This window comes from Microtus pennsylvanicus, chromosome 12, assembly GCF_037038515.1.
Source record: "Microtus pennsylvanicus isolate mMicPen1 chromosome 12, mMicPen1.hap1, whole genome shotgun sequence".
Taxonomy (NCBI): Eukaryota; Metazoa; Chordata; class Mammalia; order Rodentia; family Cricetidae; genus Microtus; species Microtus pennsylvanicus.
The window spans coordinates 17,324,767-17,341,949 of NC_134590.1; the positions used below are offsets into that span (position 1 = coordinate 17,324,767).

The 17,183-nt window shown below is 33.8% G+C and overlaps 1 protein-coding gene across 1 annotated transcript; it reads left to right on the top strand.

Moving 5' to 3' along the window:
* The first annotated feature begins 6,848 nt into the window (after positions 1 to 6,848).
* On the top strand, positions 6,849 to 16,158 carry LOC142832626 (UDP-glucuronosyltransferase 2B17-like). Its single transcript, XM_075943227.1, has 6 exons — positions 6,849 to 7,580; positions 8,835 to 8,983; positions 11,467 to 11,598; positions 12,094 to 12,181; positions 12,916 to 13,135; positions 15,434 to 16,158. The coding sequence occupies exons 1-6, from the start codon at positions 6,857 to 6,859 to the stop codon at positions 15,708 to 15,710; spliced, it is 1,590 nt and encodes a 529-aa protein (XP_075799342.1). The 5' UTR covers positions 6,849 to 6,856; the 3' UTR covers positions 15,711 to 16,158.
* Positions 16,159 to 17,183: the final 1,025 nt, after the last annotated feature.

The following is a 17,183-nucleotide window of genomic DNA, read 5'->3' on the forward strand; positions in this document are numbered from 1 at the left end:
GTTTTACAGGGTTTCTTAAAACAGATAGTTACTAATATCCCTTGTGACTTTTTCTGACATCCTCACTCTTATTTATCCTTCCTTTCTTTTCTGTATTTATCCCTCCTCACTAATTGGAGCTCTTATTTTACCATTTCCCCAATAAGATCACTTGTGCCCTGTTTTTCACGTCTCTCTCTCTTACTCTTCTCTCCACCTCAGCTTTTTCTTACACAACTTATTACCATCTTCTCAGAGGTGGACCAAATCCTTGTGTGTTAGGCCCAATGATATCAGTCAATCAATCCTCAATTAAGAAAATGCACTGCAGACGAACAGGCAGTCTGGATGGAAGCACTTTATCAGATGCTTGTCTTCCTAGACCTCTCCAGCTGTGTCAAGGTGACTGTGGAAGGCATGGCTGGCTTGTTGAGGTTGCAGCCTACCATGTGCCTCTGTTTCATACTTTCTTATGTATTTCTTGGCATTCTTGTTGTCTAGGAGTCTGGATAGGTTTCTTTTCTCTGTCAGATAATAATTTTAATGTGGGAGAAAAAGCTGGATCATAATGAGGAGCATGAGGGAAAACCCAGACACATCAGCAGAATCAGGAGACAAAAAAAATTATTTTGTTAGCTGTGAAAAGGAGTGCAGAGAGATGACAGAAACAGACAGACAGAAAGACAGAGACAAAGACACTTTGTAGGTCATTCTGAACCTAGGCCACAAAAATGAAAAATCTTCTAACTCGTGGTACAGCAAACGGCATATATGACTACATGATCTTAATTGTTTAGTTCTTATCTTAATAAAAAGAAAGCAGACATATGAGTGGAAGCAAAGATAAAGGCAGAGTTAAATGAGAGTATGACAGAGCACCACAAGTAAACCTTGGTGGTTTTGTTTGTTTGTTTGTATTTTGTTTTTGCTTGTTTTGCTTCTTACAAAGTGTCTGGTTATGTACGGAAGCTTGACTCATATTGACATTTCAATTCATTTTTCTTTGCTTCTTAAAAAATTATCCAACAATGATGGACAGGTATTGTTAAGCAGTAGGTCATAATCAGTCTCTCTTATGGTAAATAATATAGTCATGCACATTTATAGTTATAAAAATTAATCAGTAGTAAAAGATCAGTACAAAATCCTAGTCAGTTCCAACTCATTTTCATCTTTGCCCTCATAAGCACCACACTGGGAACTTGATAGGGGTTTTTCTCCTATCTCTGAATTGTGAACTTTGCATATCTTGCCTATTAATAATTGTTTACCAGCTAACTCAAGTTTTATTGCCCCCAAATGAGAGATACCTCATTTTCATTTTTGTTGTCTGAGTTTCTGTCCTGGCTGGTCCCTGCAATCATTAAGTTCCAAAGAAATCACACAGAGGTGTACATTAACTGTAAACTGATTGGCCCATGAGCTCAGGCTTCTCATTGGCTCTAATAACTTATATAAGCCCATTATTCTTGTCTATGCTAGCCACATGGCTTGGTACCTTTTTCAGTGAGGCAGTCCCATCTTGCTTTTCTGTGGAAGGCTCTTTGATCTGCCTCTACTTCCTGCCTGGTTGTCCCACCTATACTTCCTGCCTGACTACTGACCAATCAGCGTTTTTTAAAAATATAATTGACAGAATACAATTGTCCCATACCACAATTTGATTGTTTAGTTTGGGAGGTTTTACAGGTCCAAACTGTAGCTTAGAAATAATTATTATTTTCTATGTTTTCTTTTTTGTGTTTCTATGCTTTGTGTTCTAGTTGACACCTCCATAATTATTACTGGATAAAACACTTTGTTTCCACTTTTCGTGTGAGGACTTTTTATTATCTATAAAAATACTCATAATGACATCTATTTCATTTTATGTATGAATAGAATGCAGAGTGATTATAAGCTACTACCTTAGGCAGACAATGAAGTCACTAAACAGAGCCATCTTCTGGATTAAGTTTATTATGAGCTACAAAGGGCCAAGCACTTGGGGCCATTTGTACACAGCCTCCCCTCGTACCAGGACCACTCTCTGGATGTGCGGGAATTCATACTTGCCTGTGTGGCAGCCATTGCTTTTCTTGCCTTAACAAAATGCTGCTTAGTGCCTTGGTCTTGCCTCAAAGTGAAGTGTCAGACTTTTTGACTTCTCATGGGAAGCCTTAACCTTTCTGAGGAATGGATGAGGGGGATGGGAAGAAGAGTGGGGAGGGAGGAGAGGAGGGAGTGGAAACTGGGATAGTTTTGTAAAATGAGAAAAGATTGTATTTAAAAATTCTTAATAAAATGATGCTCATTTGTTTATAAATATGTTGGGGAGAAAGAAAGAAGGAAGGAAAGAAAGAAAGAAAGAAAGAAAGAAAGAAAGAAAGAAAGAAAGAAAGAAAGAAAGAAAGAAAGAGAATGAGGAGAGGTTGCGGCAATGCAATATTCTGAAAATATCTCTTATGTTCTGAGTGACTGGAACTTTTGCTAGACCTCTCAGTCAAAGTTAATAATACACCTTGAGGTCACTTAAGACTTAAGATTTGCGGCTGCCCTGTGCTCAAACTGTTCATTCAACCTGACTTTTAAAAGGCAATGTAGCAATCAGCTTTATTTGCCTTGGATTTCCTATGTAATCAACTTTTACAATCCTAGCCAAGGTTTAACTATAATCTTAAATTACATTCTATTCCATTCTCCTCATCCAGACAATGCATTTATATCATTTTCTGAAAGCAGCAAATATGCAAGTTAAAAGCAACTTCCTGAAACCCATCATAAAGATTGAAAGCAACCATATGCAGATGTTGGTTGAGAAACAGTGATGTTTATAGTACTGTTTTCTGTCTGACCAGTTGAAATTAGTTGGAGCCAGTGATTTAATCCCTTGTAAAACTGTATAAAAAGTTTCTGTGAAGTATTCCATTCCTTCCCATGTGGTGTTTTCTATGCTTTTCAACAAGGACACAGTCATCACAGAGGCAGACATAGCCTCAGGTAGGCACGGATTCAGACTCATGCAACAAAGAACTAAAGACACAGGGAGTGCGAAAAAAAATATTTAAATCTGGACTCCCTCTTGGTTAAATGATGCCAAGGGGATGTGCTTTTCTTTCTTTATTTAATGTGATACCAAGAGATACATTATTGATGACTCGGCATTAACCACTAATATGAATCATCTACTTGTGAGCTCTTTGAGATCTGGTCTGTGATATAAGGTTGTGTGTGATAAAACAGAGTATTTTATTGCACCCAGCTCTGTGCATCAGTTGTGGCAAGATAATCCTCTGTATTTTTAGAGGACTTTGGAATGTTTGATATACTTATATAATTTCCTTTTACATAAACATTAATAACTAAGCAATTTTAGTATAGTTTTCTTAAATAATTTAGTGCTGACTTATGAATGCTGTAATCTTAAAATTAATGATATTTACTGAACCATCAGCCTGTTTAAAGTATAAGAGAAGGAAGCCTAAGGTTTGATAGAGCTTTGTCAGAAGCACTATCATTTTACTAAAATTAACTGCAAAGTCTATCATAGGAAAGAAAGGCATGATCTCTTTGCATGTTGGCAAGACAGAATTTATTCAAACTATAGAAGTAGGAGGAAGACATTTCAAGAGAAACTGAACCCAACCCTGTAAGACATGGCAAATGGGGTTTTATAGAAGTAAAAAACAGGAAGAATCAAAGAAGTAGGAATTAGGATGTACGGCTCAGCTTCTAGTAAATGGAAAATACAGGGTAAGGAAGTAGAGATTTACTGAATATGCCCTGACTAAAGGGATAGACATAAGACAGTTGAAATAATTTTTACTAATAGCAATTATAACTTTGTTCAGGAAATAGAAAGTGTTTTTATATATGTCACTCAATTTTAAAAATATATTTGAAGTAAAAATTTTTAAAGTCATAATTTGTTCTAGAATAAGAATACATTAATGCCCTTTTACCTTATTAATATATTTTTAAAAACAAAATGTTTTACACATTTTATGCTAAGCCTATAGCAATACTTTCTCATTGGGACTTGCAGACTGCAAATAACAGCACAGAGACTTAATTGTAAAAGCTCGGCCTTAGCTTGGGCTTTTCCCCTAGTAGTTCTTATTACTTAAATTAACCTTTTTCTATTAATCTACATTCTGTCATGAGACTCAGTTACCTCTGCTCTGTACTGTATATCCGATTTCTTCAGAATCTCCTGGCAAATCTGCCTTTCTTCTTCCCAGAGTCCTCCTCTTCCTAGAATCCCACCTCAGACTTCTGCCTAGCTATTGGCCATTCAACTTCTTATTACACCAATCACAGCAATACATCTTCACACAGTATGCCAACATACCACAACTTAAGACAATAAATATATTTTAAATGTTGTGAGGAAAATTCCACCATCTTTTTTTGTTTATAAACCTCCTTCTGGTAATTCATTAATGTCATAATCAAAGTTGATCTTTTGCTTTGTACTTCATGCAAGAAATGAACTTATACCATTTATCTGTGACAAAGAATTTATTCATCTGTTTTAATTGGAAGTCATAAAGCTGAGAAGAAAATAAAAATTATATTTCAAAAGTCTCATCTATTAACATTTTAAATGTTGTTGGTACCCTAGTACCCTAGAAACTAACCTAGTACTAAGTAGATACCTTCATAGTAAGACTAACACAAGCAAGAAGCATTAAGTTGCCTGAAAATGATGAACCTGAACAAAAAACAGACAGAAATTCTGAGAAGCTCACATTTAGACATTGGATCTTCAGTCACACCAGTGGTCATTCACTTATCTAATTAACTATGTCCCAATAGATAATTAGAAATTTTATCAGCAAGGCTTCAATTTTGTTTCTGAAGTAACTAGATAAATGTTTATTAGAGTAAGTGTTGGTAGGCCATTTTTTAAAAACATCACCATTCTATATACTTATGTATATATGATAGAGAAGAACAAAGCTTTGTATCTCAGTTATTATGAAAATTTACCTTAATCAACTAAGAGTAAAATAAAATATATAATGGATTGAATTGACAAATCTCAGAGATAGATAGATATTCATATAGGCATATATTATGTGTATGTGTATATGTACATAGAAAGAGTTCTCCTGAAGTTTTCCTATTCATCACTTTTTCTTGCAGGTGCAGAAATGGTCTTTTTAGTATTGTTAATTTAAAATTGTGGGTCATGATAATAGTGGCACATAATCTTTAGGAAAGAAGTGAGATCAATTAATGTCAGATTAACAAAAAATTGATGAAATGACATTTAAAACAGTTAGTAGAGGCATGATGTAAATTAAGAAAAATAGACAAAATTTGAAATGATAGGATTGAATTGATTCACAAATACTGCAAAAATAGGTGGTGGCATTCAATGAAATAATTAGATATCTTTAAATATAATTCAGGGATGCAAACTCTCCTTGGATAAAGTACTAGAAAAATGATATTCATTGTAAGTCAATTTCTAGAAAATTAATAAATTACCAATGGTCACACTATCAGTCAGAAGAGCAGAACATTCACAAATTTCTTCACGTACTATTTATATCATTTTAATTTTACTTACACACTCGCTCCCTGTTTTACACTTTAACTACATTACACATAACAAAAAATCACTGAAGAATTTATTCATTATCCACAGTGTGGTTATCTGTATATAAATAAATACATTATGTTGTCCATTTTTTATTGTCTTGTATATGTTTGTTCCTTTTTTTATTTTCAGTATTGCTGAGTTGTTTGTTTTCTGTGTGGAAAAATTTCTTGCTCTTTTCCACTTTCTTTTTGTTTTTACTCTACTATTAAGCTTTATCTTACATTATTTTTATGATTTTATTTTGTGTAATTTGCCTTTAGTATAGAATTCCCAGATATATGTTTTATGATAGTAATAGTTGTCTTTAATATTTCTTGTTTCAGAAACATCCATCTCTCCTTGAATTCTAAAGCATTGTTTGTCTGGGTATATTGTATTAACTTTGTCTTTTGGAGAATTTTAAATATATTTCCCTGTGTGATATAGTCTTAGATATTTGCTGAGAGTTATTATCTTACTCTAAAAGAACTCTATGTAATAGGTTAATAATTTATTCATGCTGATATCAGAACTCTGTGTTTTGGACTTTGACATCATGATAAAAGCAAGAAATAGATGGTGATTTCGATGTAATATATAGGATATTCTGAATGTCTTTGTCAGAATATCTCTATCTTTTTATAAAAGAATATTTCCAGAAGTAACTGTGTAGAATTATTTTTGATAATTTTTAATTTTCTCCATCCATATCGGCAATATTTGCATGTTTAATTTCAATATGTACTTGGTTCTTTTAACTTTTTCAAATTTACCTTTTTGTTTCAAATTATTCATATTCTAACACAGAAACTCTTTTTCTTCCTAATTTACTGCTTTGACCTGAGACTGTCCTATTGTCTCATTTGGAGGAGCAATATTGCCACAGTATATTTGCTTCTTTTAATGATTTCCAGCTCCGAAAACCTCTCATGAATGCATTGCTTTAACAAGTTGGACTTTGGTACTTTCCTCAGTGTGATCACTCAAGGATTTCTCTTCTAGGTGAACAGATACATGTGTTTATCTGTGCTGTATCTTTTCAGAAAGAATGTTTCCCACACAGTACTAAGTGAACACACTTCACCACAAAATATACATTAAACACACCGATGTATACATTAACTAACTTAATGTATAACTTCAGTCAATATGCTATGCCTAATAATTTGATATGTCAATATTTCTCAACCCAAGTTATATTTTAACTTACAGCTTAATTTTCACTCAGATTAAGCACAATGAGGTATATATCAACAGGTTATAATGAAGGAGAAGGTTACATTAACAGGAGTCTTGGGGTTTCAAAGAATGCCTGTGAAGTGGATGTCTGTTCTGCTGCTCCTGCAGATGAGTTGCTACTTTGTACCTGGGAACTGTGGGAAGGTATTGGTATGGCCAATGGAATTCAGTCATTGGATGAATCTAAAGATAATACTTGATGAACTTGCACAGAGGGGTCATGAAGTGACAGTTCTGAGACCTTCAGCTTCCATCTTTCTTGATCCCCAGAAGTCACCTGACCTTAAATTTGAAACATTTCCTACATCTATTAGTAGAGATGATCTGGAAATTTTTTATACTCAGTGGGTCATTGGCTGGATGAATGAAGTACCACGAGATACATGCTTGAGATATTTTCCATCACTTGATGAAGTATATAGGCAATATTCTGATCTGTGGCTAAATCTTTGTAAAGAAGCTGTTTTGAACAAGCCTCTTATGACAAAGCTACAAGAATCAAAGTTTGATGTCCTTCTTTCAGATCCACATGGTCCGTGTGGTGAGCTGATAGCTGAAATACTCCAAATACCCTTTGTGTACAGCATTCGCTATTTTCCTGGCTATGCAATAGAAAAGAATAGTGGGGGTCTTATCTTCCCTCCTTCCTATGTACCTATTATTATGTCAGGATTAAGTGGTCAAATGACATTCATGGAGAGGGTCGAAAACATGATGTGCATGCTTTATTTTGACTTTTGGTTCGAGCCATTTACTGAGAAGAAATGGGGTCTGTTTTACACTGAAATTTTGGGTAAGTTAACTAACTTTTTTATCTTTAGATGAGGGGGCTAAGTTTCATTACATTTATCTATTATTATATGCCTCTAAAATAAGGTGCATTTGTCTTTTACAGGTGCATTTAATAAATGATTTGGAATACTATGTTTTCACAAAAAGTGGGCACTCAGATATCATTGATCAGATAGAATCACTTAGTACACAAATGACCAAGGAGGTCATGTGATCAAGTAAAACTTGCAGGGTTGCCATAAGCCATTACCTATTCATTTTGCTCAGTATTTCTCATGTATAAAGGAAATAATCTTAGCACATGTAGAACAGAGAGTGATATAAACTAGTCTAATGATGATCTTATGTAGACAATTTTTTTATTTAAGAATTTCATATATGTCCTGAAGGAATTACTCTGTAATAGTCTGTTTAAACACAGACTCGAAAAATTTAATTGAGGTTTCTAATGACTGTGTATTCCTTTACAAGTTCCTTTGTTTGTAACTATCTCAATATATCAAATCTTCTAAAGTATGGCTGTTTATGAATTTGCTTGCTATTTCTTTAAGTCCAAGTTTTTCTCTTTAAAAGAGGTAATTGCTATTAATGGTGAATATAAATTTTTATTCTCATAATTTCTGTACATTTTCCAAGTGTTATGGCTAATTTTTATATAATAAGTAAACACGATCAAGTTCTTGACATAAAGTGGGAGCATATTAAGAACTAGCAAGTTCTTACTATAATGTACACGTAGTACTGGGGATTATGAATTCACACAGGCATCAAATTCAGAAATCACTTTGAAAACCAAGGAGCTGCTGGTTATGTTTCAGAAATAGGATGAGAATTGCTGGGACAAGTTGTGTCTATGGCTGTGGTGGTTTTATTTTGTCTGGAGCTTGAGTATTTGTTTATATATTTACGTAATGCATTAAAATCTTTAAGGAGGAAGGAAGTACTAACTTAATTCTGTGGAGGCTTATCTTAATGAGTCTCTGAAGGCTCCTTACTGAGGTAGCTAGCGACATTGAATTTCTTTTGAGTTTGCCTACAACACATATATTAACTTATGGTATAAGTCACATATAAATTACACACATAAATTACGTTATACTTGAATAAATATTTTGTTTATAAATGCACACTTTCTACATAATTGAGCACAAATTATTTTAACACTTTTCAGGAAAACAGTATATTCTGAAGACAACCTTGCCATCATTTCTTCTCTTCCCTTGCTTTCCCTGACCACCTCATTTTCTCTATTTAGGAAGACCTACTACATTAGCTGAGATGATGAAGAAAGCAGAAATGTGGCTTACTAGGTCCTACTGGGATTTGGAGTTTCCTCGCCCAATCTTACCAAATGTTGATTTTATTGGCGGACATCACTGCAAACCTAGCAAACCCTTGCCCAAGGTAAATAAGTGCCTTTTTGTTTGCTTTTATTTGGTTTCATTTTCAATGGAAATGGATCAAATTCATTGTTTCAGTTCTTTCAGTGAAAAAGATATACGAAATGAGGTATTGAGCCCTACCAATGAAAAAGATAAATTGTTATAGGGTCACATGTTTCTGCATTTTTACAATAAGGGAACAACAGAGACCTTGGGAATATACAGAAGAATCAGCAATATTAAATCAGTTCAATTCATCATGCTGGAAAGCTTCACTCATCATTAAAACACTGTAAAGTAGATAGGATACCCCCATGTAAAGGTCTGAAGTGTGCATAGACAGTATAGACATGGCTTCTGCCAACCACCCCCATCATAAAACTCCTTAGGAAAGAAAAGATTTATCACTTAACAAAATCTTTATTACGAAAACTGGTTTTAAAGGAAAGATTACAATGAGAAGAGAAGTTGGAATTATTGAAAATCTCAGAGTCTATTGACTCTGGGACTGTGTTAGATGACCGTTGAAGTATATGGCAGAAGCTACTCATTCTATAGAACACAGCAAGTAAAGTTGGGGTTGAGCAATATACAGCGCCCAAGAGATGCATGTTTCCAATTACATATTTCTTCTATTTAGGTTTCCTCTTAAAGTTTTCAGAAATTTTCAAAAATTTGCAGTTATCTAGACCCAAATCCTTCAGACTGAACCTCCTGTGGGAAACAATTTATCTTCAAATTATAATACTTATTATCTAATATATTTGAAGACACTTTAAGTATGTTGTTCAGTAGAAAAAGTATTCCACAATATTGTTATATTTTCAAATATAATCATAGAACACTACCTTACAGATTTGTTTAAAAGTAATTGTGTACATCTAGACAGTAAGATGGGGATGGAAAGTACTTCACTAGTATTTTGGCTCAAATGAAGATACAGTCCACAATACTACAAATGTTCTCAGTAACATTTTGTACAAAACTAGTATTTCCTACTTACACTCTGCAATTTAAAGCATTCATCATTGAGATCTTAGCTTTGCTCCTTAGGATACAAATTGGAAGATTTATATTACTGATGTATATTTTTAAGGTCTATGCCAAGCCTTAGGATAGAGTGATTCTCAACCCTCCTAAAAAAGACTCTTTAATACAGTTCTGAGTACTCATTTGTGAGCATATCTGCATGTGGTTTGACCCGCCTGGAACTGGATTGAGGAGTGGTGTCTCAATTCCTAAAACCATTGGAAATATGTGTTTTCTGATAGTCTTGACAGGCCACTTCAAACAAGTCACAACTCACAAGTTAAGAACCACTGCACTAGGGCCGGGCGGTGGTGGTGCACGCCTTTAATCCCAGCACTCGGGAGGCAGAGGCAGGCGGATCTCTGTGAGTTCGAGACCAGCCTGGTCTACAAGAGCTAGTTCCAGGACAGGCTCCAAAACCACAGAGAAACCCTGTCTCAAAAAACAAAACAAAACAAAAGAACCACTGCACTAAAGCTCTTTTTGTTTCTCTTAACATCACAGCTAAGTAATAAAACGACCACAGAGAAAATATGCACTCCATGTGAAAACCTAATAATAATTATTATTTTCAGTGAAGACAATCCCTAAATTTAATTTATTAAAAAAATTTTCTGCTAATAGAATTATAGCCTTTTATTGAACAAAACCAAATAATACTCTTTAATTTAAATTCATAATAACTTTTCAAAGTCCATAGATTGACTCAATATTATATTAGTTGTTGCAGGAAATATTTTGTTTCCTGGAGTATTGAAGTTCCAATAAAGGGAAACTTACATTATTATTATCATTGGATAAAAGTGGGAAAAGAAGACAAATCAATGAGTCACAGTCTATGACAATAATTAATAAAATACTGCTATGTTTTATAATCAAGATTTGGCTCACTGTAAGCTATTGTGAAGTCAAATTCTATGTTAAATATTTCTGCCTTCTCCACAAATAGTTGTTACTCAGAGCTTTTCAAATGCTCAGTGAATGCCTTCCTTTTCTCAAGCAAAATTCAGATCTTGGAAGTTGAGTGATGAGTCATAACAGTGGGCATCTCTATCACTATACAGCATGTTTTCTTACATCCATACAAAGTAATCAGAATTCACAGTCACTATGTGCATCAGTTATTGTGATGTAAACACTGCAAATATCCTAACAACTTTACAAGTTATCATGTAACTTATATATGTGCATATAATACCTTAAGAATCTCTGATAACACTAAATAAGCTAAGCAAGAGTTTAAATTAAATAACTTACATATTTTTATATATACAACATTAGAATTGTTCTACCTACAGCCCTTTGTAACACTGATTTAAGAACTATGTAAGAAGGAAAGTTTTGTGTTATCTGCATTATACCTCTACTAATTTCTATTAATATTTGATTTTTAATCAAAATATTTTCATAGCATTTTCTCCATAGTACTTCCCCTGCCATTGTTATTTGATGCTGAAACAAATTCTGTCTTCAAAGGAAATGGAAGACTTTGTTCAGAGTTCTGGAGAACATGGTGTTGTGGTGTTTTCTCTAGGGTCAATGGTCAGCAACATGACAGAAGAAAAGGCCATGGCAATTGCATCAGCCCTTGCACAAATTCCACAAAAGGTGAGGTCAAATGTGGAGCCTATAAAGTCTTAGAAGATCTAATTGCAGAAACTTAGTATTATTATACCCTAAATTACATTAACTAATTTAGAAGTGTGGAACTACAGTGTTCTGGAAATAATGCTGGCAGGAGTACAAAGAATAAAAGTATTCTTCCAAGTCACTTGCTCTTTCTTCTTGAAGACTGTCTGAGGACTCTGTGCATGCTAAAGATAATTCAGGGAAGAGGTAAATTTTACGTAATAAGTGCATTAATACAATAGCATTTGTCTAACGTTTGGGGAACTATGATTACATTAAACTTGAATGAATATGAAAACAAGCATAGGAAATATACTGTTTGTTACAGTCTTTTTATAATTCTCACTACTGAGTTTCTCTTCTTTGGTTTTCTTATTAGTCCTATGGAAGGCATTCAGTTATTTAGTCTCTAAATTTAAAAACTACATTTTAAAACTTGGCTTCTGTAATAAAGCATCGTCTTACAACTAACAGGTTCTATGGAGATTTGAAGGCAAGAAACCAAAAAATTTAGGACCCAATACTCGTGTGTATGAGTGGATCCCCCAGAATGACCTTCTTGGTAAGACCAGAACACTGGAATGATGAGTCAATTACAGTCTCATAGATAGACAGCACATCAGGAAGCAACTGAGTTTTGTCATAGAAAATCAATATGTAAATTTTTTGTTTTAATGTGAAGAGAGTATACATTTCTTACTATTATAGTAATATTCCTGACCATAATGAAAGTATATACTTTAATTGTATCTAATAATCCAAGAGAATTTTCTATAATTACTAGAGTTTAACTCTTTTTCTCTCGTTCACTTATCATATCACACTTTTTTTCTGAATGAAGGAAAGATTTCCCAAATACCATTAGGAAGTATTCTTCATTTCGTTTTAATATGACTCTTTTATAAATGGTTAAAAATTGAAGTGATTGCATACTTCCTGTGACTCCCATGTGCCCCTTATTCCCTTAAACACTGTCTTGCCAGACGGAGTGGATCCACCGTTTCTTTAAAAGTACGTGTTCTGACATGTTCTTTGGACTTTTATCACAGTATTTTCCTCTATCTGCTAAATGATTTCTGATTGTTCGATTGACATGCAGGTTTTCATTTTTCAAGTCATTGGCCACCTGCAATGGCTGCTACTCTTCATTGTGTTGTATGCGAACTTAGGTGCTTGTTGCTACAAAAGCAATTTAAATGCAGAAGCAAGACATAATATTTACAGAAAGTCCTTCCACTTTCTGTGCTTCCTTTCTACGCTTTCTAATGGTATTTACTGTCTTTCATCTGATGCTAGGTCATCCCAAAACTAAAGCTTTTGTAACTCATGGTGGAGCCAATGGCGTCTATGAGGCGATTCATCATGGGATCCCCATGGTTGGCATCCCTTTATTTGGGGAACAACGTGATAACATTGCTCACATGAGAGCCAAAGGTGCTGCTGTTGGGTTGGAATTCACTACTATGTCCAGCTCAGATTTGTGCAATGCACTGAAGGCAGTCATTAACAACCCTTTGTGAGTATAACCTTTTCCATATTTACCTACGTATTTACTGACGTATTTGTCCTAACTTTGAACGTGATTTTGCACGATAGGCATGTGCTTTACCAGTGATCTCTGTCTTTATCTCATTTTATTTAGTTAGCTATTCATTTATACATTCATTATTTCTTACCTACTTGTTGAATGACAAAAAGCCAGTTAAAGACAAAAATAATAATGGCAAATGTAAATCAGTATGATTGTCACAGTGGACATTACTTTCATTGTTTGCTGGGTTTTTGCCTAGGTGAGTCTGACTACGTATAGAGATGAGATATGTTGTTAAGATTTCAGTTTTCTTGTTTCATCTTTCAGAGGGCTAAGATTATAAATGTATACTACCACCCTTGAACAATTTTCCTCTTAGTTTTTTTTTCAGTGGGAAAAAATTGCCAGAATTTGAAGTACATTACAAAATTTTGAAATAACTCATAAGTACAATGAAAATAATCACTAAAATTGACTAGAGGTATATTACAAGAAGAAGCAGAAAGATACTTATGATGAGAGACATTAATTTAAAATGTAAATCTGAATCATTTTATCACAGCTATGATTTTTAACATTAGACATCAGTAGAGAAAATCATGTAATAACTCAAAATTTGAGATATGTCTTGGTGGTTAAGAAAATTCCTTTTCTTCCAGAGGACCTGGTCTCAGTCTCCAGGACCCACATGGGTCCTCAAAGCCTTATATAGTCCTGTTAACAGAATATTAGATACCCTCTTCTTGTCTCCATGCATAACAGGCATTGCATAATGAACAGAATATTAATGTGTGCAAAATATTCAGAATCATTAAATAAATCTTAAAAATGGATAAGTGAATTGTGAATATTTAAAGTACATAGCCTGTTCTTTAGGATAACTGCATATTTTTAAAACCTTATTTTAGTGAAACAAATGCTACCAAAACTTCATTTTGCATATAATTCTTTGCTTTTTAAAAATTCTCCTATAATGAATTACGTTTTTAATGAACCAGACACAATCACACTCTCATTTTAATAGTAATTAATACTCCCCAGGTATTTTGGGCAAATATTTTGATTCCATTACTGATAAATGGCAAACAACTAGGGCTTTAGATTTTATCCCTTTAACACCAGCAGGAGAGAGATGATGCTGCTTTTCAATGTGTGCATATTTTTAGGTTTCAGGAATTGTTTGCATTATTTGGAAAACAATGATAGAATATTCTCCTCAAAATTATAATTTGGAAATCATTTAATTAAAACATAAGCTATCCAAAGTAGGAAAGCTCACCTTTTAAATCTTCAGAACATATATTAATATTAATTGTATTATGCCATCTCTCTTCTCATCAGAATTTTTTTATATTTTTTCTCTTCTTTACTGATATTAAATAAAAACAAAACACTTTGTACAGAGGTGATAAAAGGCACACATTTATAAACAATAATCCTAAGATTTTAAGAGATATTGGTTATATAAACCATGGCTTTCTGAAACATGCTTTGTTTTCTTCTATTTGAGAAAATAATGTATTATGTTATAAAACTCATTAAGATTGCCATTCTTACATGAGAAAACAAAATCCTCTCACTATGATGTTTATAAAATCAGGGAAGGATGTTACCTCTGTTGCCATTCCACCGTGTAATGCTATAGCACACATTATTCAGGCTGGATTAGCCATGTCCTCAGATGAAAAAGGAAAAAGAGTTTCTCTGAGATAATAATAATTTACCAGTGGAATCAAATTATCAAAGAGTGTATAAAGGACAGGAAAGAACTATCAGAGTAATTAGGTAAAACAAGCTGCACACACAGATAGTGACAATCAATTGCTGATAAATGGTCAGTACAAATTCCAAAACAGTCCCAGTGGCATGGCTTTGCTCTCACAGGTACCACAGTGATAAGTAGACAGAGATTTACTTCCTGTCTCTAAACTCTGACACTAACATGAACTTTACAGACCTTGCAAACTAATGATTACTTACCAGATAACTCTAGTTGAACACCCAAATGACAGGCCCATTCTACTTATTTTTTAATTATATTTAGGGCTTTAGTAGTCAAGTCTGCTGCTTACAAATACTGGGACTTTTCTATCTTTTTCATCTGTATTTATCATTTTGTGCACAGGTTTTGGCCTGAATACTAAGACCTCTTTAATGACGAGTGACAAAAAATAGTTTATTTTCCTTCTACATTTAGTGTAATCATCTTTACTACCTGTGGGGAAACATACATGTATGTTTTTAATTTGTTCTCTAAGTTAATGTCCATCATATTTCTTTTAGTTATAAAGAGAATGCAATGTGGCTGTCGACCATTCACCATGACCAGCCCATGAAACCCCTGGACAGAGCCATCTTCTGGATTGAGTTTGTCATGCGCCACAAAGGGGCCAAGCACCTGAGGCCACTTGCACACAACCTCACCTGGTACCAGTACCACTCTCTGGATGTGATTGGATTCCTACTGGCCTGTGTGGCAGCCATGGCTTTCCTTGCTGTAAAATGCTGCTTGACTATTTACCAATTGTTTGTAAACTCAGAAAAGAAAAAAAGAGAATAGGGCTCTTAAAAACATTGGGTATGATCTCTGGGCATGACGGGCAGGGCTATTTAATCAAATTCTAACACTTTTTATCTGGTGCAGCAAGATTATCTTTCTTGTTTTTGAAGATATTAGGCTACTTAGTTTATCTACGTATTTTACAGTGAAAGGTTAAAACGTTAAAGGCTAACAATTCTGAATCTTTCCTTTTTCGCATAATTATATTTCATAGTAATTTATCAATGTATTAAACTTCAGAATAATGATAACCACTGAAATATCAATCTTTTTACCATAGGAAAATAGAAGGCCTTATGTTTTTATTATAAATTTTCAGCTATATTGCTTTTGTAGGTAAAGCAGAAGGAAACAGACATTGAGTTACAGTCCAAAAAAAAAGAAAAGAAAAGAAAAAACAAGAAAATGGTTTGTTTAAAAAGTGAAGAGTCAGATTTTCTTTACAGAAGAGGACTGAGAATACACTGAACCCAACTCTACCAGAAAAAGAGAGCAGGTCTGACTCCATTTTGTGTTTGCTTAGACAGTTCTCAGTCCTATCTTTTTTTTCTCCCAACAGTCATGGCAGCCCTCATAACACATTTGTGATTTCCATGGCCTTTACCATCATCTAGATGTATTAACTAAAACAACTGACAGATTCTCTCTAAAATAACTACCATGCTCTTCCAGGAAACACATTTCAGGGTTATTCTGACCCTCTTCTAATATTGATGGATCTTTGTTGGTTTTGCCTCAAAACTATATTTCTGAAGTTGGGCATGAAATACCTTTTGGAGGTTAAATTCTGGTCTTGGTCTGGCCATCAGTAAAGATGACTTAAAATAATTCAGAAATACTAATAGTAAGTATTTGTCATCTAAAATATTTACTATTTTAAAGTATGTATTCCAGTGCTCTCTGTTGATGAAGATTAGTGTTAAGTCATCTGAGAAAATGTAAGCATTTATAGCTTTCAATATTTAGCGAAACAAAATTTTGCAACTGAGAGAAAATGGAAATATATAAGGAATTAATATTATTTAAAACTTATTTGCTAGCATCCTAAATGTTATAAATCTAATACCATAGATAATACCTGTGTAGATATCTCATTAAATAGAGAGACTTCTTTTAACAGTAGTTTAGAAGCGAGCCCAAATTTTAATTTTCCATATCTCTCCCTATGGATTGTGCTTTATGTCTAATAAAGCTTGTTTGCTTTATGTCTGATCTGTGTCTGTCCGTGTTACCATTTGGATTTACTGAATATTTTCTGGTTTTATGTAGGCATGTAAATTCCCCATTTCATCTGCTGTCATACCTCACAGGATTTCATAGGCTATGCTTCCCTACTTCATTGATTTCAAGAAACTATTTTATTTCCTTTTTATTTTCTTCCTTGGTTTACTGGTTATAAAAAATAATTCTTTTAAATTCAGTGTTTGTATAACTTACAATGTCTCTATTTTTGAATTGTGGTTTTATTATACT

What these genes read in the sequence shown, in the direction of transcription:
- LOC142832626 (XM_075943227.1), top strand. Translation starts at nt 6,857, where the DNA reads ATGCCTGTGAAGTGGATGTCTGTTCTGCTGCTCCTGCAGATGAGTTGC. An exon ending in GTTTTACACTGAAATTTTGG is followed by an intron (nt 7,581 to 8,834) that starts GTAAGTTAACTA and finishes TTCTCTATTTAG; the next exon opens with GAAGACCTACTACATTAGCT. An exon ending in TTGCACAAATTCCACAAAAG is followed by an intron (nt 11,599 to 12,093) that starts GTGAGGTCAAAT and finishes TACAACTAACAG; the next exon opens with GTTCTATGGAGATTTGAAGG.